This window comes from Schistocerca gregaria, chromosome 5 (genome assembly GCF_023897955.1).
Source record: "Schistocerca gregaria isolate iqSchGreg1 chromosome 5, iqSchGreg1.2, whole genome shotgun sequence".
NCBI lineage: Eukaryota > Metazoa > Arthropoda > Insecta > Orthoptera > Acrididae > Schistocerca > Schistocerca gregaria.
This window is the reverse complement of record NC_064924.1, coordinates 642,601,144-642,628,126: the sequence shown is the minus strand read 5'-3', so window position 1 is coordinate 642,628,126 and position 26,983 is coordinate 642,601,144. Positions and strand designations below refer to the sequence as shown.

General features: G+C 38.7%; 1 protein-coding gene across 4 annotated transcripts in view; it reads left to right on the top strand.

The window, feature by feature from the left end:
- The window catches only part of LOC126272139 (voltage-dependent calcium channel subunit alpha-2/delta-3), a 686,714-nt gene that overhangs the window by 569,373 nt on the left and 90,358 nt on the right, over positions 1–26,983 (top strand). For all 4 annotated transcript variants that reach the window (XM_049974752.1, XM_049974751.1, XM_049974753.1 and 1 more), the window contains one exon: positions 872–984. In XM_049974752.1, coding sequence (XP_049830709.1) covers positions 872–984 — 113 coding nt within the window. The remainder of the gene's footprint in view (positions 1–871; positions 985–26,983) is intronic.

Sequence of the window (26,983 nt, the reverse complement as noted above, 5' to 3'; positions counted from 1 at the left end):
GTGCTATATAGTTTCTCAAAGATATTTAAATTTACCAACTCACTCTATTTTGCCTAAACATGTTTCTACATATTTCGGTAGGCTTTTTGTCATAAATTTTGTTTTTTTCTACTGAAATTGTGAGACTAGCACTGTTCAATATTTTTTCCAGAATACTTATTTACATAACTACTTCAGTCATAATTTTTGAAAGTGTTGGAAATCATCCGCTAAAGCCAAGTAGTTTTATCTTAATGCCGTTTGTTTCCCTTCCCAAAATTATTGGTTCAATTTTGTGATATCTTAGCTCCAAATTCCTGACTGTTACAATTTTTTTCTGAAAACAGTTAAACAGTAAAGGTGTTTAAGACCAGTTTTTATTCAAAGTGCTGAGATACTTCTCCCATGAATTTCACTTTAGATATAATATTTGATAGAATTTCAACCATTATGTTCACTGTTACTGCATTAAGTCCAAATTCTCTAATGGAGTTATCTACTGTTTCTCTGTCTACTCAACCAAATACTTTTTGGGTACCAATAAATAATATTATTATGGGTTTAATGGCTAACATTCAGTGGCGAATTATTGATTTTAAGTTAAAAATCTGTTTTGTGCAAGACCTTCCCTTTTTCCAAATTTTCTTCAATTCTGTTCAGGAGAATTTTTGATGATATTTTGGGTTTTACTGACAGAAGTGACACATTTCTGTACTTGTTGACATTTTGTTTGTCTACCTTGGTACGTTGTGGGTGAATTAATGTTCTTTTCCACTCTCCTGGATTCTTTTCTGTTTTCCAAATGTTATTGAAAAGCAAGTGTAGATCTCTTATAATCTATGGTTCTCACCATTTAAATAATGCAGTAATTATTATTATTTTTGTTTTTCAGGCACTTCAGTGAAATACATAATCATGCTATAGATGAGGTGTGGTATAAAAGAGCAGTTGAACATCACTATGAAAATAGCAAGAGTTTTGTCTACTCTGTACCATTTGATGCAGGTTGGTGCTCATAACATGTTGGCTCAATTAGCATCATCTTTTAAAATAATTTAACAATTACAGTTTCATGGTCGTAAGATAATGCCGTTTTATTCCTAGGTAAACCTGTGTATTAATCTGTGTCACTGAACCGTCTGTGTGTCTCTGCTGTTAAGAATTCACAATATAGTTCCTTGTTGTGGTGCAGATATCTGTAACATGTTGCAACAAACATCAGAAAGAAAACTGTAAATTCCTAAATATTCAAAACTAAAATTAAAGCTACTCCTTCTATAACCTGTCAGAATGTTTGGTCTCATGGATGTAAATTCTGATTAAAACCAATAGTCATATGTACAGGTTTTTAAGTTTTGTGGTATATAGCCAGCTGGTATGGGTCTGTGAGATTGGTGAAGTTACAGAAATGTGAGTATGAGGTAGTTCATATAAACAACAGTCGACTAGTATAAAAGTAAGCTTTTTCAAACCAGCTGAGCTCTACTATCATAAGCATACATTATTAAAGAAGATAGTGTTGGTAAAAGGGGTCGTACAAACACATGCCCAGAAACAAATACTTTTTGAGATATGGGCCATTTTACTTTTGTTGACAAAGCTCGATACTCACTGGTGTTGGCTGTCTTCTAGTTGATTTTCATTGCTCATTTCTTAAGTTGTTTTTGTTGCTGTGCTTTGGCCTCTGACTAGGTTGCTGTTCTTAGACGTAGCTTTTAACTGTCTGCCGTATGGTTTTGAGATTTCTCTGGTATCCGAACAAGATAGTGAGTGACTCCATGGAATGTGAATAACATAAACAATGAAATAGAGTCTGAGTATTCCACATGGGAAATTGCAGACATTGCATTCTGCTATGAATATTAACTGACAGTGATAACTGCTCTTGGTATGAAATGTGCTGTTGTATAATCAATAATGTGTGAGCAGTTACTTTGTGAATCACTTCCAACATGTGTAAGCTGTCATGACACAAGACCACCATGCCAGTTTGCAATTCTGCCAGTGGAGTCTAAGACAGAGCTCTGAAGGATCCGTAGTTCATTGTTTGCATTTCATTAATGAGTGAGGCAGGATACTAAATTATCACAGTAATATTACGAAAAGGATAAATTACTACACACCACATAAAAGAGGTGTTGAGCTACAAAGAGGCACAAGCAAAAGACTACTATACATTTAAACCTTCTTCAGAAACAGAAAGAACATGCACAGTCACAACTTGTACACATATGGCCACTGTCTCCAGCTGCTGTGGCCGGATTGTGGGCTGCATCTGTGTCTGACGTGAGCAGCAATCCAAGGTGGCTGGTAGGGGTAAGGATGAGGCATGGGACAGGGAGAGGGAGGGATAGCATGGAAGGGACAGGGAAGGGTTTGTGCTGCATTTGAGATTGTGCAGAGACACGTTTTCTTTTCGAAAGAAAAAAAGGTTTCGAAAGAAAAAAAGTTTCGAAAAAATAATTTCCGAAAAAATAATTTTTCCGAATTTTATTTTATCGGAAATTATTTTTTCGGAAATTATTTTTTCGAAACTTTTTTCTTTCGAAACTTTTTTCGAAAAATGTTTTTCGAATTTTTCTTGAATTTCCCCACCCTTTAACGTGATCTGGAGACAACATAACTACCTAACCTTTGCACCCATTGTTGTTCACCAACCTAAGTTCAGCACAGGATCAACATAGCTCATCTCAAACCAACACTTTTTCGACTTTTTTCACACCTTTATCTCTCCCTATATAAATTTCTATTTACTTTCACTTTAACCTCATATTACCCTTTCCACCTTCTAATACCATGTCAACCTCACAACATCCCTACAATGACCCCATTAAATTTTATTTACATTCCCTCCGCAAACATGCCTTCACCCTAGCCAGATTACGCTCCCATATTTTATTTACTCAGGCTTGTCTGACATTTGGCATTACCCCCAAAGGCCTCACACTTAAAGTTCCCATCTCTGGCTGCAATCCTTCTTTCCATCAGTCCTTATACCAGTTCCAAACAGCACAATCCATAGCCCTCACCCACCTAATCCTTCACCTATACATCGACTCGGCCAATGAACACACCTGTCAACTCCTATCCCAAATCAAAGTCCTCAATCTTTCCTCTTCCACATCCACACCGGCTGTACATAGCATCCTCCTACAGGCCAACCGCAAATTAGAACAGCATGCCACCCTCCACCTCAAAAAACTATCCAATCTCCTGGTTTCCCACCTCCGGAAAGGCAACTCACTCACCCTCCACAACCTTTCCAACAAACATCAACCTCCTCTCATTGCACACAGACCCAGTCTCTCCCATCTACTCAATCTCCCACTTCCAGCTCCACTCCCCCCAACACCTCAAAATTCTAGTCAACACAATCTGGAACCACAACACCCCAATTCAGTAGTTGACCTTTCCTCCAATCCCCTCTCCCAATCCGAAACCTCTGTCCTATCCAAAGGCCTCACCTTCAGCCCCACTCCCAGGTTCAACCAAACTGCCCTTGTCAAAGATTTACTGTCCTACACTCGTAGTCTCTGCTGGAAATATCACTTTGCCACGAAGAAAAATAATCCTGATCCCACTCCTAATGAACCAACTCCCCAAGACACTATGCAAATTGAACCCTGCCTGCAACAGTTCCGTCCTCCATCACAGCGGGACCCACCTCCTCTTCCTCAAAATCACCCTCTCCAAACCTTCCAGGAATTTCTCACTTCCAGTCTTGCCTCTCAATCTTTCTTGAAAAACCTTAATCCTACTCCCAACATCACCACAGCCGAAGCCCAGGCTATCCGTGATCTGAAAGCTGACCGATCCATCATCATTCTTCCGGCTGACAAGGGTTCCACGACCATGGTACTTGATCGTCGGGAGTATGTGGCTGAGGGACTGCATCAGCTTTCAGGCAACTCTACATACAAAGTTTGCCTGATGTCCAGGCGGAGCTTCAAGGAATCCTCAGAACCTTAGGCCCCCTACAAAACCTTTCACCTGACTCCATCAAACTCCTGACCCCACAGACACCTCGCACTCCTACCTTCTACCTACTTCCTAAAACTCACAAACCCAAACATCCTGGCCGTCCCATTGTAGCTGGTTACCAAGCCCCCACAGAACGTATCTCTGCCTACGTAGATCAACACCTTCAACCCATTACATGCAGTCTCCCATCCTTCATCAAAGACACCAACCACTTTCTGGAACGCCTGGAATCCGTACCCAGTCTGTTACCCCCAGAAACCATCCTTGTAACCATTGATGCCACTTCCCTATACACGAATATCCCGCACGTCCAGGGCCTCGCTGCAATGGAGCACTTCCTTTCACACCGATCACCTGCCACCCTACCTAAAACATCTTTCTTCGTCACCTTAGCCAGCTTCATCCTGACCCACAACTTCTTCACTTTTGAAGGCCAGACATACCAACAATTAAAGGGAACAGCCATGGGTACCAGGATGCCCCCCTCGTATGCCAACCTATTTATGGGTCGCTTAGAGGAAGCCTTCTTGGTTACCCAAGCCTGCCAACCCAAAGTTTGGTACAGATTTATTGATGACATCTTCATGATCTGGACTCACAGTGAAGAACAACTCCAGAATTTCCTCTCCAACCTCAACTCCTTTGGTTCCATCAGATTCACCTGGTCCTACTCTAAATCCCATGCCACTTTCCTAGACGTTGACCTCCATCTGTCCAATGGCCAGCTTCACACATCCGTCCACATCAAACCCACCAACAAGCAACAGTACCTCCATTATGACAGCTGCCACCCATTCCATATCAAACGGTCCCTTCCCTACAGCCTAGGCCTTCGTGGCAAACGAATCTGCTCCAGTCCTGAATCCCTCGACCATTACACCAACAACCTGAAAACAGCTTTCGCATCCCGCAACTACCCTCCTGACCTGGTACAGAAGCAGATAACCAGAGCCACTTCCTCATCCCCTCAAACCCAGAACCTCTCACAGAACCACCCCAAAAGTGCCCCACTTGTGACAGAATACTTCCCGGGACTGGATCAGACCTTGAATGTGGCTCTCCAGCAGGGATACGACTTCCTAAAATCCTGCCCCGAAATGAGATCCATCCTTCATGAAATCCTCCCCACTCCACCAAGAGTGTCTTTCCGCCGTCCACCTAACCTTCGTAACCTCTTGGTTCATCCCTATGAAATCCCCAAACCACCTTCCCTACCCTCTGGCTCCTACCCTTGCAACCGCCCCCGGTGTAAAACCTGTCCTATGCACCCTCCCACCACCACCTACTCCAGTCCTGTAACCCGGAAGGTGTACACGATCAAAGGGAGAGCCACGTGTGAAAGCACCCACGTGATTTACCAACTGACCTGCCTGCACTGTGACGCTTTCTATGTGGGAATGACCAGCAACAAACTGTCCATTCGCATGAATGGACACAGGCAGACAGTGTTTGTTGGTAATGAGGATCACCCTGTGGCTAAACATGCCTTGGTGCATGGCCAGCACATCTTGGCACAGTGTTACACCGTCCGAGTTATCTGGATACTTCCCACCAACACCAACCTATCCGAACTCCAGATATGGGAACTCACCCTTCAGTATATCCTCTCTTCTCGATATCCGCCAGGCCTCAACCTCCGCTAATTTCAAGTTGCCGCCGCTCATACCTCACCTGTCTTTCAACAACTTCTTTGCCTCTGTACTTCCGCCTCGACTGACATCTCTGCCCTTACTCTTTGCCTAAATATGTCTGCTTGTGTCTGTGTATGTGCGGATGGTTATATGTGTGTGTGTGTGTGTGTGTGTGTGTGTGTGTGTGTGTGTGTGTGCGCGAGTGTACACCTGTCCCTTTTTTTCCCCCTAAGGGAAGTCTTTCCGCTCCCGGGATTGGAATGACTCCTTACCCTCTCCCTTAAAACCCACATCCTTTCGTCTTTCCCTCTCCTTCCTGAAGAAGCAACCATCGGTTGCAAAAGCTAGTAATTCTGTGTGTGTGTTTGTGTGTTTTGTTCATTGTGCCTGTCTGCCGGCGCATTCCCGCTTGGTAAGTCTTGGAATCTTTGTTTTTAATATTTCCAAGATATACAATTTGAAGGTTACATTGGCTGTATTGAGTTATAAATCTAATGAGTTTATAACTAACAATAAAATATGGCACCTTAAATTTAATTGATCATGGTAGCTGCAGAGCCGTGTTAAGATGGGTACATAATTATATAGTATATGTATAGACTCAAGTTTACTTCAATACTGACTTAATGCATCTTAGTTAAACTCACTCTTCTGATAGCAGGAAACATTCTCAGTGTTTTTTTTTTTTTTTTTTTTTTTTTTTTTTTTTTTTTTTTTTTTTTTTTTTTTTTTAATGTATTAAGTGAACTGTGAAATGATGCATCTCTCAATCTTTTAGCATTAGTGTTTCAATAAAGTACCTTATTGCATGGCTTGTGCCCAAAACAACCATTAAATCTAAAGATATCATTATTCTAAAATAAACAGGTTCTTTTAACCACGTACATAAAATAGACATAGTTCCAAATATTGTAATACTTATACACAATGTTAAATGGTTGACTCTTAGGGAAAATTCATGTATATGTGATGAATATAATCACATGGTGGATCCAGTGCAAATTCAATTATGTGTGATCAACACTGTATTTTCAGAGTCAGATTGGTTTACATATTTATGATTTAATGTTCCTTTATAATGAGGTAGCTGAGACGTTCCATATATGATTGTGACTATCATTGCAGTATCCTCACATTGTACATCTATGTCAGCTTTATAGGTCAAACTATGACAAACTCTACACTTAAATTGTGTAAGATTGTTAGTATTTATACGTTAACTTTACATCATTATTAAACAGTGTTTCATTTTTATTCACTCTCTTGTGCTCAAATAGCATATTGCCATGAATACAAATTATTTCAAATTGTGTAACAGGGTATGGGATAAATTCCTAACAGCTCTTCATTCACTTTAGCATAAAATTATCTAAACTATTACAAAATATTGTTCCACAATATAAACTTCAAAATTAGTATCACATAATTTCAATCCATCACAGGGGTTTCAAAAGTAACACACCAACATCTGTCTCCATAATGCTCTAAACCTCAATATATTCTTATATTGCATAATTAAATTTCATGACTATCCACTATATTTTTAACACACAATAATATGCCTGGTCTTTCAATGCACACTCTCATAATCTGACCAGTACCTCCAGTTTGCTTTATCCATTAAATAATGTTCCATCTGACATAGCTTACAAATTACAAGGTTTTGTCTTCTTACACACAATCATTATTCATATCTTATTATTTTAAAAGTGTCCACATCATTAACTTTGGTTTCTGTTAAGAGACATTACTATGACACTGTAGACTGGTTCGTAGTCTGACACACTGATCTCATACCAAATTTAATGAATGGGTATATTAGAGAACAAAGAGACATTAGTACAGACATAATTCACATACACAAAATCTACTTCATACTTTTAGTTGACTTAGTTCCACACTTTGACATGAAGTTTTCCTTGAATGAAAAAGTGATATAGTTGGGCCAGTCAACTAGTTCTTTCCGAGCAGCATTTTACTTATTAATGACTATTTTATGGGTCATGTTTGTAGAGTTTTAACTCTGTAACATTGCGCAGTCCAAATAACTTCTTGGATTTTGGGTAGATTAGCCTATAGGCATTATGGTGCGGGTTTTCCTTGATTTCAAAGGGGCCTTTACAGATGTCGAAAAATTTCTTTATTTCAGAACTCATCAATTTAGATTTTTCCTGTGTTTTTACTAAAACCAGATCTCCCGTCCTGAACTGTACTCCTTTACTTCTTGCATCATGTCTCCGTTTTCTTACCTGTTCCTGCCTTTTCATAGTGTTCCTAACAGCTGTCTCTCTTTCCTGGGGTGTCATAGTTTGACAAGGTGGGAAATCAACATTCTCAGAAATGAGATTTGCAGGTTGTCTATTAAACATTACTTCATAAGGTGAAAAACCAGTGGATGAATGCTGTAGGCTGTTCATTATATCCTCGAAGTCAGTAACATTTTCAGTCCAATTAACATGACTTTTACTACAGTATGTTCTGTAGAGCCTTCCAATTTCCCTCATGTACCTTTCTGCTGGGTTACTTGATGGGTGACAAATCGAAATCAAAATATGTTTTATTCCTGTATCTTCAATAAAATTTTTCCATAATTTAGATGTAAACTGTGACCCATTATCAGACATGATGGCCTGGGGTATACCAACATTTGTGAATTAATGATTCTTCAGCTTGATGGCAATTTGTTTACTGGTTGCTCTCTTTAATGTATACAGTTTTATAAATTTAGAGAAAACATCAACTATAACGAAGATGTAACTGTACCCTCCCCTTGATCTTGGTAGTGGTCCATATAGATCAATAGCTCTCAATTCAAGGTTTTTATTTGGTAAAATGTTTTGCATCAATCCTTTAGGAGTCTGGTTACTCACTTTTACCCTCTGACAATGATCACAGGTTTCAAGCTTTTTCTTCACTCTCCTACTGATATTATAGAAGTATACCTTTACCTGTATCTTCTGTATACATTTTGTTGCTCCGCAGTGTCCGAAGCTTTCATGTATGTACCTGATTAACGTGTCAATACATTGCTCAGGCCAGCATAGTTTCCAATTGTCTAAGTCAGGTCTAGGTCTCCTAAACAAAATCCCTTTTTGTACTTTATAATACTGATCTACCTTTTCTCCTCCCTTTTTCCCTATATAACTTTTAACCAACTTCCAATTTTCATCATGGTTTTGGTTTCTACGAATATCATTACAGATTTTCAGATTTTCAGCTTCATCTTTTACACCCTTTAAGTACATAAGTTTGAACTCTTTCTCCTCTTTTCCATAAGTATTTTCAACATCTGCACCTACTGGTAGTCTGGAAAGGGCATCTGCAATGACATTATGTTTACCCTGAATAAATTTGATCTCATAGTCAAACTGTTGAAGGAATAAAACCCACCTTGTTATACGGTCATGATAGAGTCTGCACTCCTGAATGTAAGATAGAGCTTTATGGTCAGAGAAAACAATTATCTTGTGCCCTAACAGGTAACTTTTAAACTTATGAAATGCCCAGTGGATGGCAAGCAGTTCCTTCTCTGTGACTCTATATGATTTTTCATACTTTTGTAAAACCCGTCTAGCAAAAGCAATAGAATGGTGTTCTAATTTTCCTTCTACTTATATGTTTTGAAACAAGTGTGCTCCTAAACCTGTCTCACTACTATCTGTCATTATACAGAATGGTAACGACATAAGAGGTCTATACAACATCTGACTTTGGGACAGTTGTTGTTTTATTTCCACGAATGCATCCTGACATTCTTGTGTCCAATCCCAAACAGTATTCTTTTTTAGTAAGTTACATAAGCAGTTTGCATTTAAAACTTGGGTACTAAGAAATTTTCTATAAAATCCAGTGAGACCAAAAAAGGACTTGAGTTGTATTTTGTTCTTGGGGGTAGGGAAGTTTACAATGGCATCAAGTTTGTTCTTATCAGGTAAGATTCCCTTTTCTGAAATATTATGCCCCAAAAATTTCAGTTCATTAACTCCAAAACAACATTTTTCCAATTTTACAGTCATTCCCCCTTCCCTCAATTTTGAACAGACTTGTCTCAGAAGGTTTAGATTATCTTCCCAGGTTTTTCCAGTTACAAGAATGTCATTTACATATACTATTAATTTTGAAGACACTTCATCACCTAATACAAAATACAGTGCTCTGATAAATTCAGCCACAGATACATTCAATCCAAAAGGGACAACACAATATTGGTAACTTTTGCCACCATACAAAAAGGCAGTATACTTCCTAGAATCAAGTTCAAGTGGTATTTGGTGAAAACCAGATGTCAAGTCTAGGCTACTCATAAATTTTACATTATCAAATTTGCGCAGCAGTTCATCCATATTGTCAGGATGGTCATTTTCTCTAATCAAGAACTTATTAAGGTGCCTAGAGTCAAGCATAAGTCTAACCCCACCATTTCTCTTAGACACAACTACTAATGGGTTGTTGTAAGCACTTCTACTTCTTTCTACAGGGTGTTTCAAAAATGACCGGTATATTTGAAACAGCAATAAAAACTAAACGAGCAGCGATAGAAATACACCGTTTGTTGCAATATGCTTGGGACAACAGTACATTTTCAGGCGGACAAACTTTCGAAATTACAGTAGTTACAATTTTCAACAACAGATGGTGCTGCAAGTGATGTGAAAGATATAGAAGACGATGCAGTCTGTGGGTGCGCCATTCTGTACGTCGTCTTTCTGCTGTAAGCGTGTGCTGTTCACAACGTGCAAGTCTGCTGTGGACAACATGGTTTATTCCTTAGGACAGAGGATTTTTCTGGTGTTGGAATTCCACCGCCTAGAAGACAGTGTTGTTGCAACAAGACGAAGTTTTCAACGGAGGTTTAATGTAACCAAAGGACCGAAAAGCGATACAATAAAGGATCTGTTTGAAAAATTTCAACGGACTGGGAACGTGACGGATGAACGTGTTGGAAAGGTAGGGCGACCGCGTACAGCAACCACAGAGAGCAACGCGCAGCTAGTGCAGCAGGTGATCCAACAGCGGCCTCGGGTTTCCGTTCGCCGTGTTGCAGCTGCGGTCCAAATGACGCCAACGTCCACGTATCGTCTCATGCGCCAGAGTTTACACCTCTATCCATACAAAAATCAAACGCGGCAACCCCTCAGTGCCGCTACCATTGCTGCACGAGAGACATTCGCTAACGATATAGTGCACAGCATTGATTACGGCGATATGCATGTGGGCAACATTTGGTTTACTGACGAAGCTTATTTTTACCTGGACGGCTTCGTCAATAAACAGAACTGGCGCATATGGGGAACCGAAAAGCCCCATGTTGCAGTCCCATCGTCCCTGCATCCTCAAAAAGTACTGGTCTGGGCCGCCATTTCTTCCAAAGCAATCATTGGCCCATTTTTCAGATCCGAAACGATTACTGCATCACGCTATCTGGACATTCTCCGTGAATTTGTGGTGGTGCAAACTGCCGTAGACGACACTGCGAACACCTTGTGGTTTATGCAAGATGGTGCCCGGCCACATCGCACGGCCGACATCTTTAATTTCCTGAATGAATATTTCGATGATCGTGTGATTGCTTTGGGCTATCGGAAACATACAGTAGGCGGCGTGGATTGGCCTCCCTATTCGCCAGACATGAACCCCTGTGACTTCTTTCTGTGGGGACACTTGAAAGACCCGGTGTACCGCCAGAATCCAGAAACAATTGAACAGCTGAAGCAGTACATCTCCTATGCATGTGAAGCCATTCCGCCAGACACGTTGTCAAAGGTTTCGGGTAATTTCATTCAGAGACTATGCCATATTATTGCTATGCATGGTGGATATGTGGAAAATATCGTACTATAGAGTTTCCCAGACCGCAGCGCCATCTGTTGTTGACAATTGTAACTACTGTAAGTTTGTCTGCCTGAAAATGTACTGTTGTCCCAAGCATATTGCAACAAACAGTGTATTTCTATCGCTGCTCGTTTAGTTTGTATTGCCGTTTCAAATATACCGGTCATTTTTGAAACACCCTGTATAATCCCCCAAGTTTCCATTTTTTGGATTTCCCTTTCTACATCTTTTTTCCTGGAGAATGGAATGCCATATGGTTTTAAGAAGAAAGGATGATGATCTCTGAGTTGAAGTCTGCACTGATAGTCTTTTACCTTCCCTGGTCGCACACTAAATGTATCCTGAAATTCCCATAACACTTCTTTTAACTGATTTTTCTGACTTTCACTTAGATTTACAGCTTCCTTCAATTTGACTTCGGCTAATTCTTCAAAATTTTGTTCATTTATAAGGTCAATGGGTGTGTTATCACTTATAGGTTGATTATCTACCTTGCTTACAACAGCTTTGATAAGGTTGCAAGAATTACTACTGTTAAGGATGAACATTTCTGTTTTCAGAATACTATTTTTCTCAGGTTCAGTAATTATAACACTCTTATCTTCCCAAGAGAAGCTTACACCCACTTTTAAGACCCAATCCATGCCAAAAATGATATTTTCTTCTAACCTTGGGACTACAAGGCAACCCTGCTCAAACTCCACATTTTCAATTTCAAACGTTAACAATACTTGACCCTTAACTACCTTACTTTGCCTACCAGTGGCACCTCTGATTTTTACCCCTACAACCAGCATTTCTATAAAGTTATTACCATCTCTAATTTTATCTCTAAATTTTTCTGATATTGCACATATGGGGCTTCCTGTATCAATAAGACAGTGTCCTTCCCATTGATTGACTCTTATTTTAATGTATGAACAGCCTAATTCCTTTTCATCTGTCTTCCCCTCAGCGCCTTCATATAATAAATCTTTTTCAATTTCTTTATAATTTCCATCTACTTCCTCCCTTTCAGTCTTCATCAGGTTTACCTGAGTTTCAGATTCTAAGTTACCAGTGTCAAGTTCACACTTTGGCTGCACACAAAATATCTCCCTACTGTTTATGTACCTTTCACTCAGACTCTTTCTTTTACTCTCCCACCAGTGTGGGCATAAAACTCTACTAATTATACTTAGATGATACCAAAACACTTTGCTACTACCACTCTCATTATACTGGTTCCACAGGATTTCTAAAAATTGGCTTCCTTTACTTTCAATATCAGGCAAATCTAATTCTTTCACAATATTTTCACTTTTGTTATCACCACTTTGATTAACCATGAAATCATCAGGACAGACATGTAGCAATTGATTTTCAGCTGTCACTTCATTATTCTTGTCATATTCCTTTGATTCATCACCACAACTATCATCAAGTTTCAACACTTCATTATTTATTTCAATAAAAACATTGTACTCACCTTCTGGTTTGCTTACCATACTTTTCACATCAATAATACTAACATCACTACTATGGTATACTTTACTGCCAGTTTCATCTATTTCTCTCTGTTTCTCACTTTCTATGGTTGATTCTTTTTCCTGTTGCTTAGATATATCATCAGCTGATTCACTATTACCTTCTTGTGTGAACAACCCCCCCAATTCTGAACTAAAACATTTATTACTCTCTTCATCAGTAGCTTGCTCTCCCCTTTTTGCCCAGCTGTAAAAATCATTTAACATCTCCTCATCCAGAATTGAGTCAGAACTGTGATCTATCCTATGTTTATTTTGTGGTGGTCTACTGTGCCACATAGCATCCCAAAATTTTTTATCAAAATTTATATAATTCACTTGATATTCCTGGTTTTTAACCTGTTTGTTAATGGTACAGTTATTTACACTATTGGGTTTTGTGTGAATGTTAGTGGTCCTATTATGTTTAAATCTGTTCGCCCCAAAGCTGTGGACCCTCATTGAGGCAGACCGGAGTTTTCCGGATGTCTACCTCTATTGTCACTCTTCCAATTTATATTAGTTCTGTTGTTACCTTCCCATTTGTTGTTCCTAGTTACACCACTGTTTTCCCAGTTACTCCCTCTCCCATTAGCATTGTATTCTCTTGTTCTATCACATTGGTGTTCATTCCGAAAATCTCTATCGTCCCTTCTAGTTTTCTCCCCACGGTAATCAGAATTCCACCTCCCACTGTAATGGTTTCCATTACTAAACTGTTGCACATTTCTCTCCATTGCCCTGTCTAATTTGTCTATATATTTTAGAAAATGGTCTAAACAGTCATCAGGTCCATGCACTAATTCCCACTATATTCTTTCAGGTAACCTCCTTTTAAGGGCATCAATTTGCGTCATTTCGTCGAAGGGTTTATCTAGATGCACCAATTTCCTAAGTTGATCCCTGCAAAAGTCTTTCATTGAGTGGTTCCTGCCCCTGAAACTAGGCCCATTTAAAAATTCACTTTTTATTTTACCCTGTTCAGTGACAGACCAAAACTTATTTAAGAAACTCTTCTTAAAATCATTTAATGTTTTCCACTCATCAAAATGTTGGTTTGCCCAAGACAAAGCTTCTCCCTCAAGGAATTTTTTTACAAACTTAATCTTTAGATTATCAGACATGCCAGGAACAAGGTTGTCAGAGCAGTGTTGTAAAAAGTACACAGGGTGTAAATTATCACAAGGAAAACTTTTTACAGGTGAATTTCTCCACACACTCCCACCATTCATACATAAATTTCTAGACACAAAAAATCTTGCATTTCAGTGAATCTCTTGTCTATTACACTTAAATTACATGTTACAGACTCTTGTATCTTATTTAATTCATCATCTAAGGCGTTAACTTTTGATTTTATATCTAGACTTAATTTGTCTACTCTCTCCTCCACAGTTCTTTGAGCTGCAGTTAACCTTTCAATCTCTTTTCCTTGACTTGAGCTAACTGTGGCCAATTTATTTTCTAAGGTCACAAACTTATTTTCTATAGCCTTAATTTTGGAGTTCACACCCTTCAAACTTTCTCCTAATTGAAGTTTTAAATTTGAGATCTCTTCTTTCAGTACATCACCGTTGCTTTTCATTTTTGCTTCCAGCGATTCACTAGTTAAGTTTAATTTCGCTTCTAGCGACTCACTGGATGCATTTATTTTTGATTCTAGGAATTCACTATTTGAATTCATTACCATTGTTAATTCGGACTGCATTTGTCCCATTCTGGCAAAGAGTAAACTTACCCAGTCCTGTTGATCTGGTTTTCTTTTGTTTTGTGAGCCATCTGGATCGTCACTTGCACCACACACTTTCGAGTCCAACATTTCTCCCACTTCCTTTTTAATTTCTTCTGATAGCGTCATGATGGCACCACATGTTTGGATACAGTTTTGACGAAAAGTTGAAAACAAAGCAGAATTGTACTTATCTTTTCGCACCACGATGTCGATCACAGGTCCACCTCTCCGATAATCCAGCACTTTCTTGGTTCTCACACTACTTTTTCTGGTCCAGGAAACGTGTACAATGTTATTCACGTTTTACGAATTATAAAATTTATAATGTTCCGCAAATGAAGCCCAATTAGTCTCATCGCATTTAACTGTAATATCCCGGACGAGCCCCTAAGTTTAACGGACTTCTTCCTAAGATTTCCACAGTCTATAAGTTGTCCTACTCCTTTGTCCACATGGTGACTTCAGGCACTACAGGAGATTCAAATTTATAGGCCGAGGTCATTAACAAGTACGAACAGTTTGGTACTTAACTCATATCGATGGCTGCGTTGTTGTCTTCGTGAAGTCTAGAGGTGATTCCACTGCGATGTTCCCGCGGTTTTCTTTGTGTTTGGATGAGACTAACTGGTTTGTAGGCCGATGTGGTATTTTTGTTTTTAGAGAGCAAACATTACATTATTTTTGCACATCGCTATTTAATTCATTTATTCACATTTAACACTTCTACAATAATATGAAATAAGACATTGTTTTACACCACATCTGTATCACCACCTCCTCCAACCCACGCTCCCGATCCAAAGAGCCTCAACCACCACCTTCAAAGCTCGACCTCCTTCCCCCATGACCAAAGATAACTGTCTTAGTTGTTACACTCGCAGTCAAAGGCTGTATTTACATAAAACATTACATGTAAAGAAATTACTGACATACATGATTCTACGTTCTGTTATAATATCAAGCATTCACCTAACTTTACTGATTTCATGGGGCACTATCAGTTATTAATATATTTGAAAAATGTAAAACCTGAGTAGAACAAACATTAGTGCTGACCACAATTAACACAGCTCCACAGTTTTAACTTGGGATCATATCTGTAGCACTCGGATATTGCTTCATTCATGGAAAAAGAGTGGCAGGCCTGCTTCAGCCCATGGCTGATTTAAGCAGTGTTAAAAATAGGGCCAGATCCAATTTCTGTTTTGAAGCTAATAGGACGGAAGTGTCACTGCCACTTTTTGACAGCTCAGTACTGTTCATTCACCTTCTACCACAGGACATATGCGAGAGTCCTGTCCTTTTACTTCCACACAGAGAGTAACAATGACTTTGAGGCTTCCTAGCCAAACTTAACATAACAATTGTGAGATAGGCAGTAGAGATAAGAAATGGAGTGAGTAGGAGTGTAATTCTGAGAGTTTCATACTAAAATATTTAGATTTCAGACTGTTTTGTGGTTATTTTCACCATGCCTTGCATAGATTTTGTTGGTTTCCATTCTTTGTTACAGGAGTGGTGGGGTATATCTGTAACAAATAAAATATCCTAAAAACAAAGTCTGTGTGTACATATAGTTGCCTGAGACTACAATAAAGTGTCTGAAATCACCCAATGGACTGATGTTATTTTGCACACACGTGTTTGTTAAATATCTGTCCTAAGTTTCAAAGTACAGGGGGGGGGGGGGGGGTCAGGCAGAATTTGACTTTTTTTTTCAAATATCCAGACTGCCTATTTGATTTTCAGTGACTTTTAATGCATTTTAAGGTTGTCCATCATTACAAATAAGTGATGAGGATTAAGATAATGAATTATATATATTCACGGTCATTTTTTATTTTCTGAAAAATTGAATGCAATTTTTTAAAGTTTTAAATGAAAATATTAGAAACAGAAACAAAACAATTCTACTAAAAGATCAATGTCAGTTTTCTTACTCGATGTTCAAAGTTAAGTTGCAAATACTTCAAACATTGTCCATAAAATTACAATAGTCCACAAGTCTAAAGCTCAACTTCTCTAAAAATAAACATCACTCTCTTCTCAACTGGAGTACTTGTGAAGCTTGTCTTTTTGAGTTGAGTCTTCAACAGGGACATTAGGAAACACAAATACATTTCTACTTTTCTCATGTGGGTGCAAGAATTTCACATGTACTTCCCTTGCACCAACATTTGTGGCCCCTCATCATACTGCCTCGTTTCTGGATATGTATTTACAGTCAGCAACAAGAAAAGCCTCTTCTTTCAGCAGTGAAACTTCATTGGATGATGGGCCATTTTTACTTTCATATTGCTTGAAGCACTATCACTTGTTTCCACGCTGTTTTTGTTTCCCTGAAAGTCACAGCTCATAATTGATTTCCCTGGAGGAATGTCTAGTTTGCTGTGGTTGGAACTACAAGGCTTACTTGGAGGATAACGAACTTCTTTGGGCATTTCTTCAAAACTGGAAGTCCGTGCATCTGCACTGCTTTGCCAGCTCTCCTCATTATCGGGCAATTTCTGTAAGATATGATCTAGATCAAATGAAATTAGGCCTTTGGCACAAAATCCACTTTTTATGTTTTCAGTAGAGTTTTCCGAAATCTTAATAAGTATGTGCTTCAGAAGAGATGGAAAAGCATCCTTTGAACTGCTCCCATGAGATGCACTTCTTATATCCAGTTAATTTTGCTCGCCACCCTGCTTTCATTGGTCTGAGGAAGCTATGTCCAGCATTGCTTGAGGAGGTGGGTGCTTTTAGGGGGAAGGAGAATGAATAAAATATTGTTTTGCTCACACTTTCCTATAACACATAAAGACACATGACTGGATAAGATGTCCCAGTCACCACTGTTAGACCATTTTGCTTTTCCAAATTGGGCAAAGCTATTGTAAAGAACCAGTCTTCAGATATTGGTAGATCAAACCATTCACACTTATTCCTGTTGAAATGGGTTCCTTGTGGGCCACCTCCCCAGATTTTTAAAGGACATGTGGAGGAAGCAATTTACCATCAACACTCTCTGCCATCAATATCAAAACACTAGATTCTGATTAATCTTTTTCAGCATGCTTACTCCCTCATTTTGTATTTATCTACTGCTTGCCCAGATCATCTGACATGTTAGTTTTATTGTAATTGGTCAAGTCGCTAGGCAGGAGATTTTCCTGTGTTGGCTTTGTATTGGACAAATACAGCTTAACTATCTGTCTGTTCATGTCTGCGTGAACTCTTTTAATATTTTTGCTTAAACGAACAGAGGGAACTTCTGAATGCTACTTGGGGAATAAATTTGCCCATTCTTCTCCTGGTAAATTGTAGCAAAATTTCTTCTCTTTTTGGCCAGATCTATGAAAGCAGCTTTTCACTAAATATCTAATATCCAGTTTAGTGAAAGTAAATCCCCAATCTGCAGCCCACAGGATATGTTGATTCAGCATTTCACCTTCTTCCTCATTTAATACTGGTTGTCGTCTCAATTTTTTTGGATGTATTTCGAACGCTTTATTCTGTAGTGCTGATCTAGGTATTCTGCACAAATCATGCATTTTTTGGAGGATTACTTGTCACACTGAGGATCATGAACAACTTTATCTAAAAGATCCGGATCATAGTAACACTGTACTTAAGCAACTTTCCTGCTTTTAGACCTTCTTGGAATTGTTTGAAATCTTGTGACACAGTACATAATTTTGTAAATACCTTTATTGTTTTATAACTTTACACAAAAAATTTGAGAAACTTGTACAGGAATTGTCTCAATGCTGTGAGCTACTGAGCTCATTTACAATTGCAGTTAGACCTTTCTGCCAATCACTACAATATAAATTTACTTAGACCTTTCTGCCAATCACTACAATATAAAGTTACTACTTGATGATGCTGCATGAACTTTTAACAATGAGACTGTCCATCGGGTATTTATCTAGGTAAACAATTGACCTAAAGTAAAAGTTGGGGAATGAAAAAATAGAGTGTTGTGCTTAAAATAACTGGAGTGAGGAAGTGAAAATGAGTAGCAATTCATTGCTATGCGGTGGGAAAGAGCAAATATTCCATAATATCCAAAATCTTTTGGCTGTTCAAAATCACTCTATTTGATGGTACCTTGGAAAACAAGGTGGCGCTGTTACATCAGTGCTGTTTTGGTTTCTTCCTTCCCACCTGTAAGTATGAACAGTCTGAGAACAGTGGCACTGTGATTGCTTCCTGATCATCAACTCGTTCTCTCTAACTGAAGTTTGCAGGGGTGTCAGATAAATTGTGAATTAGTACAGAAGCTGACAGAATGATTTTCCTATTGTAATGTAGCACTGTCAGGGTGAAATGACTGATTGATGGGATCAGACTGTCTCTAATGAAGCTGTCTTTTGTTAAGCTGCAGCAAGTACAAGATGAATATTCAGTGATGTATTCTATACATTTGCTAATGTGCTCCATTACAGGAAGAGGAATGCCTGAAAAATTTTTTTTGTTGCAATCCATTGTTCAAACAAAAAACATACCAAGTTTGCATAGTGCAAACAAAATGGTTGTATTCTTGTTTATTTTACCTACAACTGAGAAAACATATGTGCTCCATGAAAAGAATTCCGGGTACAAAGGAACATCACCTTGTATGAGCTAAAAGTGAGATGTGTAGCGTAACATTCATTTCCATAATGTTTTCAAAAACTACTATAAATTTATTTTAATAATTCCTTACAATTTAGAGAATACACTTCATTTCAAGTTCTCTTTTACTGTTGTCACAGACACAGTAACATGTTGATAATGTGTGCATGTCAATGTGAGGGGTAGACTTTCTCAGAATAGGGATTAAATATTAAAATAAACTCACAGCATTCTTCAAAAAGGATTATTATGTATACTCTCTCTCTCTCTCTCTCTCTCTCTCTCTCTCTCTCTCTCTCTCTCTCTCTCTCTGTTCTTGTGTGTGTGTGTGTGTGTGTGTGTGTGTGTGTGTGTGTGTCTCCAGCATATCCTCCCTAACCCCCAGATCAATTTCAACCAAATTTCGGACACAAACAGCAGCACACTTCACAAGTATTATCACAATGTGGTGGTTAGAATCTCCTAGCTCCCATAGGAGTGTTTATGTGGGCAAAAACGAATTTTTTCAGTCCATGCTTCATTGGCTGTCCTGCATGGTTGAAGTATTATGTGGATGTAGTAAAAATTAAAATTAAAATTAAAATTCAAGACACTGGCTTAGTGTGCCCAGTACAACAGGCGTGTTTTAGGAATAATAAAAAGATTGTGACATGAAATTCTTGGAGGCACTCCACACACAATTTGGACAACCTTTTTCTGACTTGTAAAAACCTTTTTTGACTGTGGTGAATTGCCCAAGCAGATTATTCCATAACACATAAGTGAATGAAAGTAGCCAGAGTAAGCAGATTTTGAGACATTGATGTCTCCTATTTTGGCGATTATCCGAATGGCAAATGTTGCTGAGCTGAGCCTTTTCAGGGTTTGGTGGATGTGCTGTTCCCAGTTAAGACTGCTGTCTATATATATTCCCAAGAATTTCAAACAATCTGCTCTCTCTGTTTGCTGGCTCTTGTGTATAATGTTTATTTCCTGTGGACTTTTGTGACTAGAATGGAAATGAATATAATTAGTTTTGCTGAGGTGTATTGATAAAGAATTCACTGTGAACCAGTTCAGTACATCCTCAAGTAAATGGTTGGCATTTAATTTTAGATCAGAGGGTATCTTACTGTCTATCACAATACTTGTGTCATCTGCAAACATTGTAAACTTGCTTACTTTGTTTGTGGACAATGGTAGGTCATTGATGTATATAGCAGGGGACCAAGGACAGAACCTTGTGGAACTCCATATTTTACTGTTCCCCAGTCAGACTCTACCCCTCCTATTTGACTGTTGTAACCATTTAGTACTGTTTTCTGTTGTTTACCCTATAGGTAGGATTTGAGTCAGTTGCCCATTTGTCCTCGGAGTCCATAGTGGCATGCTTTCTCTATAAGTATTCTATGACTAACACAGTCAAAGGCTTTAGACAGGTGGCAAAATATGTCCACAGGCAATGTCTTTTTGTTGAGGCACTCCAAAATGTTATTCGTAAACAAAAATATTGCTTTGGTTGTGGTGATACCTTATCTGAATCCAAACTGGTTTTTACTAATTATTGTTTGTTTTTGTAGGTGAATGACTATTCTGGAATATATTAGCTTTTCGAGAACTTTAGAAAATGTAGTCAAAAGAGAGATGCGCAATGCCTCTTTTGTTGAGGGCTTTCCAATAGCATTTTTCATCCTTTCAGGGAAGATACCCTGTTTGAGAGAGGAATTGAATATATGAGATAGGACTTCACTGAACTCATTGCAGCAGGCTTTTAGCAGTTTGGTAGAAATGTTGCCAACACGAGTTGAATCTTTTGCTTTTAAAGAAATAATGTTTTATATATAACATACCTGCTCTAAGGAGTTTGGGAAATAACCTTTCAGTATTTTTAATGCTTCTTCTAAGGAGCCATTGTGTCCTGCTTTCTCAGCAACACTTAGAAAATGCTCATTGAATATTTTTGCCACAGTATTTTGATTTTGTACCTGTCTATGTTAATTACTGAGAACAATGTTTTGGGACCTACTGGGGCAATTTGCACCAGTCTCCCTTTTTATCACTTCCCATACTGTTTTGATTTTGTTACTAGATTTATTTATTTTGGAGCACAGATACAAACTTTTTGACTTCTGAATAATTTTGCGAAGTACTTTGCAGTATTTTTTATAGTGATTTATTAGCTGGGTGTGGTTGTCTGAATTTTTAGTGGCAATGTACAGTTCTCGTTTCCTTTTGCATGAAATCTTAATACTAGTGGTTATCCAGGGCTTTTTTGTATGTTTTGTGGTTTGGATCTTGTATATCCTTTTTGGGAAGGTGCTTTCAAATCTCAGTGCCACTTCACTACTGAAAAAATTGTACTTCGAATTGGCATTTTCTAAATTATACATAGGTGCCCAATCTGTGGCTTGGAAGTTTGATTTAAAAATCTGGATAGTTTCTTCATTAACTGCCCTAACTGTTTTCCAACTGGGGCCACTATCTTTCACATAAATACTTGCGCTGTTTATAGTGAGTCTTTGTGTCCATTATGGTCAGATAGCCCATTCATGACTTTCAAGGTACTCGAATCATCTATTTTGGTCTCGTCCATAAATACATTATCGATCAGTGTGCTTGTACACGAAGTTATTCTAGTAGAGAAACTGACCACAGAAACCAGATTATATGTGGACATCAGATTTTCTAGGTCTGATCTGTCTCTTGAATTTGTTAGAAAGTTAACACTGAAGTCCCCAAGCAGTATCACATCTGTTTTGTGTTTGAATATGTATATTAGGAGAGCATCTAGCTTATTCAAAAAGAGACAAAAGTTCCAAGTAGGTGTTATTTATACTGTGACTATTGATTTATGGGAATTATTCCAGGACAATTCTGTGGACACTCTTCCAAATGTTGTTCTAAACAATAATTCTGCACATTAATTACTCTACATGTGATATCATTTTTAACATAAATGGCAACATGTCCTTTTTCTTTACATTTTCTACAAAATAATGTTGCTAAGTAATAATTGATTTTTTCCCTTACTACTTTGGCCTCTAATGTTCTGGTGATAAATTGCAAGTTTTTGTTTAGCAAAAGCATTTACTCTTTTTCTCTAAAAAAGAAGTTTCGATTCAAGGTCTTGGCAATGTATTTTTTACTACCTATCTCTCCAAATTAGTCTGTTTCCACACATTTGGGAAGAGACACTTTTTCTTGTTTTTTTCACCATCCAGTTGTCCAATTTGGTTTGCCTATATCCATTCCTACATATTATTTTGTGTACTGGTACACTCTACAATCAAATCTGATTCTTTTGTGTTCACATTGTTCCTTGCCTTTGCAACTATGCCACAAATTATAGTATACTTCATAAGCTCAAACTACAAAATATTCATCTGCTCAAACTATCAAATACTTGTAGAATGAATTGCAATGTAAAGAAAGCCAGAAAAAGTTTTAATGATTTTTGGAATATGTCATTATGCGTGGTTCAAAAACATTAAGTTAGAATCTAATACGAGAACTACCCAAAAATAGACAGAGGCTATATAAAGGAAGCCAATGACAAAAGAACAGTGATTAAACTATACATTCTCAGGACTAAACTGAAAGTGATTTCTGTGTGTTAAATGAAATTTTCAGATGACTTGGTACGTCAGACAAGTTTGCTAGAACTAATCATAAAAATAGCATTAATGGACTGGTGATATGTGATTAAAGAGGGAAATCTGAACTCAAGAGAAATCTGAACCCCTTCACAGAATTGCCAAATCAGTAACTACTCTATGAGAACTCACATTTCAAAATGCCCACAGTGTACGAGCTGCAAAGATAGATCAAGGGATGTGTAAAAGAGTGTAAGGAAAATAATTTCATATTTGAAAACATAACTAAAGAATGGCTTTGTGGAGAAGGTTTCAAACCAGATTTCAGTTTCTCTTTCTAATGATGAGACATGTGATGACTGTGACAGATTCTGGAAGTATCTTGAGGATCCATCTTGTGAAGAGAAAGCAGTAGTGCAGTTGGAAAGTAAATATTACCAAGAAGAATCTGTGCAGAGGCATTCACATAAGAAAAGAGATAAGAAATATCATAGGAAGATGGCAGTTCCTTTGGACCCCCAGCAGTGTCTTTGACAGCATATCTCATCAATGCCTAGACATTTTAGCTGCACAGGTGCTGGATAATTGACTTTGTTATTAACGATTCAGCATCCAACAGTGGCTACAGCATGATTTGTGATTAGACAGTTCATGTGTCAAAGAGAGCTGAAGATTATCTCTGACACAATACAAAGACTCTGTTTTAAAACTAAAAATAAAATAAGAGAGAGACAGAGAGAGAGAGGGGGGGGGGGGGGGGGGGGGAGAAGAAGAAGAAGAAAGTCATTGAACACACACAGAAATCATTGAGTGCAGGGAAAGGATAAACTCTACAGTTTGAAAATTATTGTTCTATGTGACTGGGCTCAGTTTTTCTGTAAGTGTGCAAGATTGTGTTGAGGATCAGTGGACAAAGTTCAAAACCATGGTACAATATGCGTTAGATGAGTATGTGCCAAGCAAGATCGTAAGAGATGGGAAAGAGCCACCGTGGTACAACAACCGAGTTAGAAAACTGCTGCGGAAGCAAAGGGAACTTCACAGCAAACATAAACATAGCCAAAGCCTTGCAGACAAACAAAAATTACTCGAAGCGAAATGCAGTGTGAGGAGGGCTATGCGAGAGGCTTTCAATGAATTCGAAAGTAAAGTTCTATGTACTGACTTGACAGAAAATCCTAAGAAATTTTGGTCCTATGTCAAAGCGGTAGGTGGATCAAAACAAAATGTCCAGACACTCTGTGACCAAAATGGTACTGAAACAGAGGATGACAGACTAAAGGCCGAAATACTAAATGTCTTCTTCCAAAGCTGTTTCACAGAGGAAGACTGCACTGTGCTTCCTTCTCTAGATTGTCGCACAGTTGACAAAATGGTAGATATCGAAGTAGACGACAGAGGGATAGTGAAACAATTAAAATCGCTCAAAAGAGGAAAGGCCGCTGGTCCTGATGGGATACCAGTTCGATTTTACACAGAGTACGTGAAGGAACTTGCCCCCCTTCTTGCAGCGGTGTACCGTAGGTCTGTAGAAGAGCGAAGCGTTCCAAAGGATTGGAAAAGGGCACAGGTCATCCCCGTTTTCAAGAAGGGACGTCGAACAGATGTGCAGAACTATAGACCTATATCTCTAACATCGATATGTTGTAGAATTTTGGAACACGTATTATGTTCGAGTATAATGTCTTTTCTGGAGACTAGAAATCTACTCTGTAGGAATCAGCATGGGTTTAGAAAAAGACGGTCGTGTGAAACCCAGCTCGCGCTATTCGTCCACGAGACTCAGAGGGCCTTAGACACGGGTTCACAGGTAGATGCCGTGTTTCTTGACTTCCGCAAGGCGTTTGACACAGTTCCCCACAGTCGTTTAATGAACAAAGTAAGAGCATATGGACTATCAGATCAATTGTGTGATTGGATTGAGGAGTTCCTAGATAACAGAACGCAGCATGTCGTTCTCAATGGAGAGAAGTCTTCCGAAGTAAGAGTGATTTCAGGTGTGCCGCAGGGGAGTGTCATAGGACCGTTGCTATTCACAATATACATAAATGACCTGGTGGATGACATCGGAAGTTCACTGAGGCTTTTTGCAGATGATGCTGTGGTGTATCGAGAGGTTGTAACAATGGAAAATTGTACTGAAATGCAGGAGGATCTGCAGCGAATTGACGCATGGTGCACGGAATGGCAGTTGAATCTCAATGTAGACTAGTGTAATGTGATGCGAATACATAGAAAGATAGGTCCCTTATCATTTAGCTACAAAATAGCAGGTCAGCAACTGGAAGCAGTTAATTCCATAAATTATCTGGGAGTACGCATTAGGAGTGATTTAAAATGGAATGATCATATAAAGTTGATCGTCGGTAAAGCAGATGCCAGACTGAGATTCATTGGAAGAATCCTAAGGAAATGCAATCCGACAACAAAGGAAGTAGGTTACAGTACGCTTGTTCGCCCAATGCTTGAATACTGCTCAGCAGTGTGGGATTGATAGAAGAGATAGAGAAGATCCAACGGAGAGCAGCGCGCTTCGTTACAGGATCATTTAGTAATTGTGAACGCGTTACGGAGATGATAGATAAACTCCAGTGGAAGACTCTGCAGGAGAGACGCTCAGTAGCTCGGTACAGGCTTTTGTTGAAGTTTCTAGAACACACCTTCACCGAAGAGTCAAGCAGTATATTGCCCCCTCCTACGTATATTTCGCGAAGAGACCATGAGGATAAAATCAGAGAGATTAGAGCCCACACAGAAGCATACCGACAATCCTTCTTTCCAAGTACAATACGAGACTGGAATAGAAGGGAGAACTGATAGAGGTACTCAGGGTACCCTCCGCCACACACCGTCAGGTGGCTTGCGGAGTATGGGTGTAGATGTAGATGTAGATGTAGATTCAGTCAGAGAATTGAAAGACTTCATGTCCTTAATCAAGATTTCTTATCCATTGTAAGGAATGTGATAATCATTAAATGTTCTGTGTTTAAAAAGTGCAACAGTTAAAATGCTGCCTGGAAAGACAGCATGTGGGGGAAATGAACCCTTAAATCTGTCTATAAAAGCTCTGATTTCTCTTATGTTATTATTATGACCGTCGATCCCTATGTAGTTTGGCACCTATAAAATATTTTCACATTCAGAGGAGTAAGTTGGTGATTGAAATTTTGTAAAAAAATCTCACTGCAGTGAAAACACCTTTGTTTTAATTATTGCCACCTGAACTTGCATATCACATCTGTGGCATTGTCTCCATTATTTCATTATAATACAAAATGAGCTGCCTTTCTTTATACAGTTTTTTCGTGTCCTCAGTCAGTACCATCTGGTAAGGATCCCATACCAAACAGTACTCCAGCAGAGGACAGACAATTGTAGTGTATACAGTATCTTCAGTAGACCTCTTGCACTTTCTAAGTATTCTGTCAATAAAACACAGTCTTTCTCTTGCCATCCCCTCAACATTATCTGTGTTATTGTTCCAGTTTAAGTAATTTAAGATGACAGTTTGACTTTGTGCTGTGATACCAAAATAGTACAAAATTCTGTTAAATTGGTTGATGCATCCTAGCTTCTTTGACACGTAACACTCGGTTTGCAGGTGATGTGATTCATAAAATTAAAGCCATTGTAAAGTGAAAAATATTTGAATAGCAAAAGTTATTGTGAGAGTTAAACACATGACCTAAATCATGGATCCAAGAATGTCTGGAAGTGGCACAGGAGGTGGTCTTGGGCTATATCAGTTGTGTCACTGTGTTATCGGCCCAGCAGTTGCATACCTGTGGACAGTGTTGTAGCAGATCTCAAGTTTGGACCTGTCAGCTGTCCTCTGGTCATGATTGCCAAGGTTCTCTTGAGGTAAGACCATGGGCACAGGTTGCGCCTGTTGTTGTGGTTGGAGCTGGTTCTTATGACACTTATCTGGTCATGATGTCAAAATTTTGACACCCTCACTGACCTGTGATGATGAGTTGCATCCATCCCAGTCAAAGCAGTAACAGGGGACTGAATGCTGACTGTGGACTCATGGAGATAGGTGCAGAAGGTTGAACAGAACACGAGTTCTGTGCCTTATAAACATTTAGTTGAAAATAGAATGTGGACAGGGATGGTTCTTTATGTTGCAAGGAAGCTGGTGAGGACTCC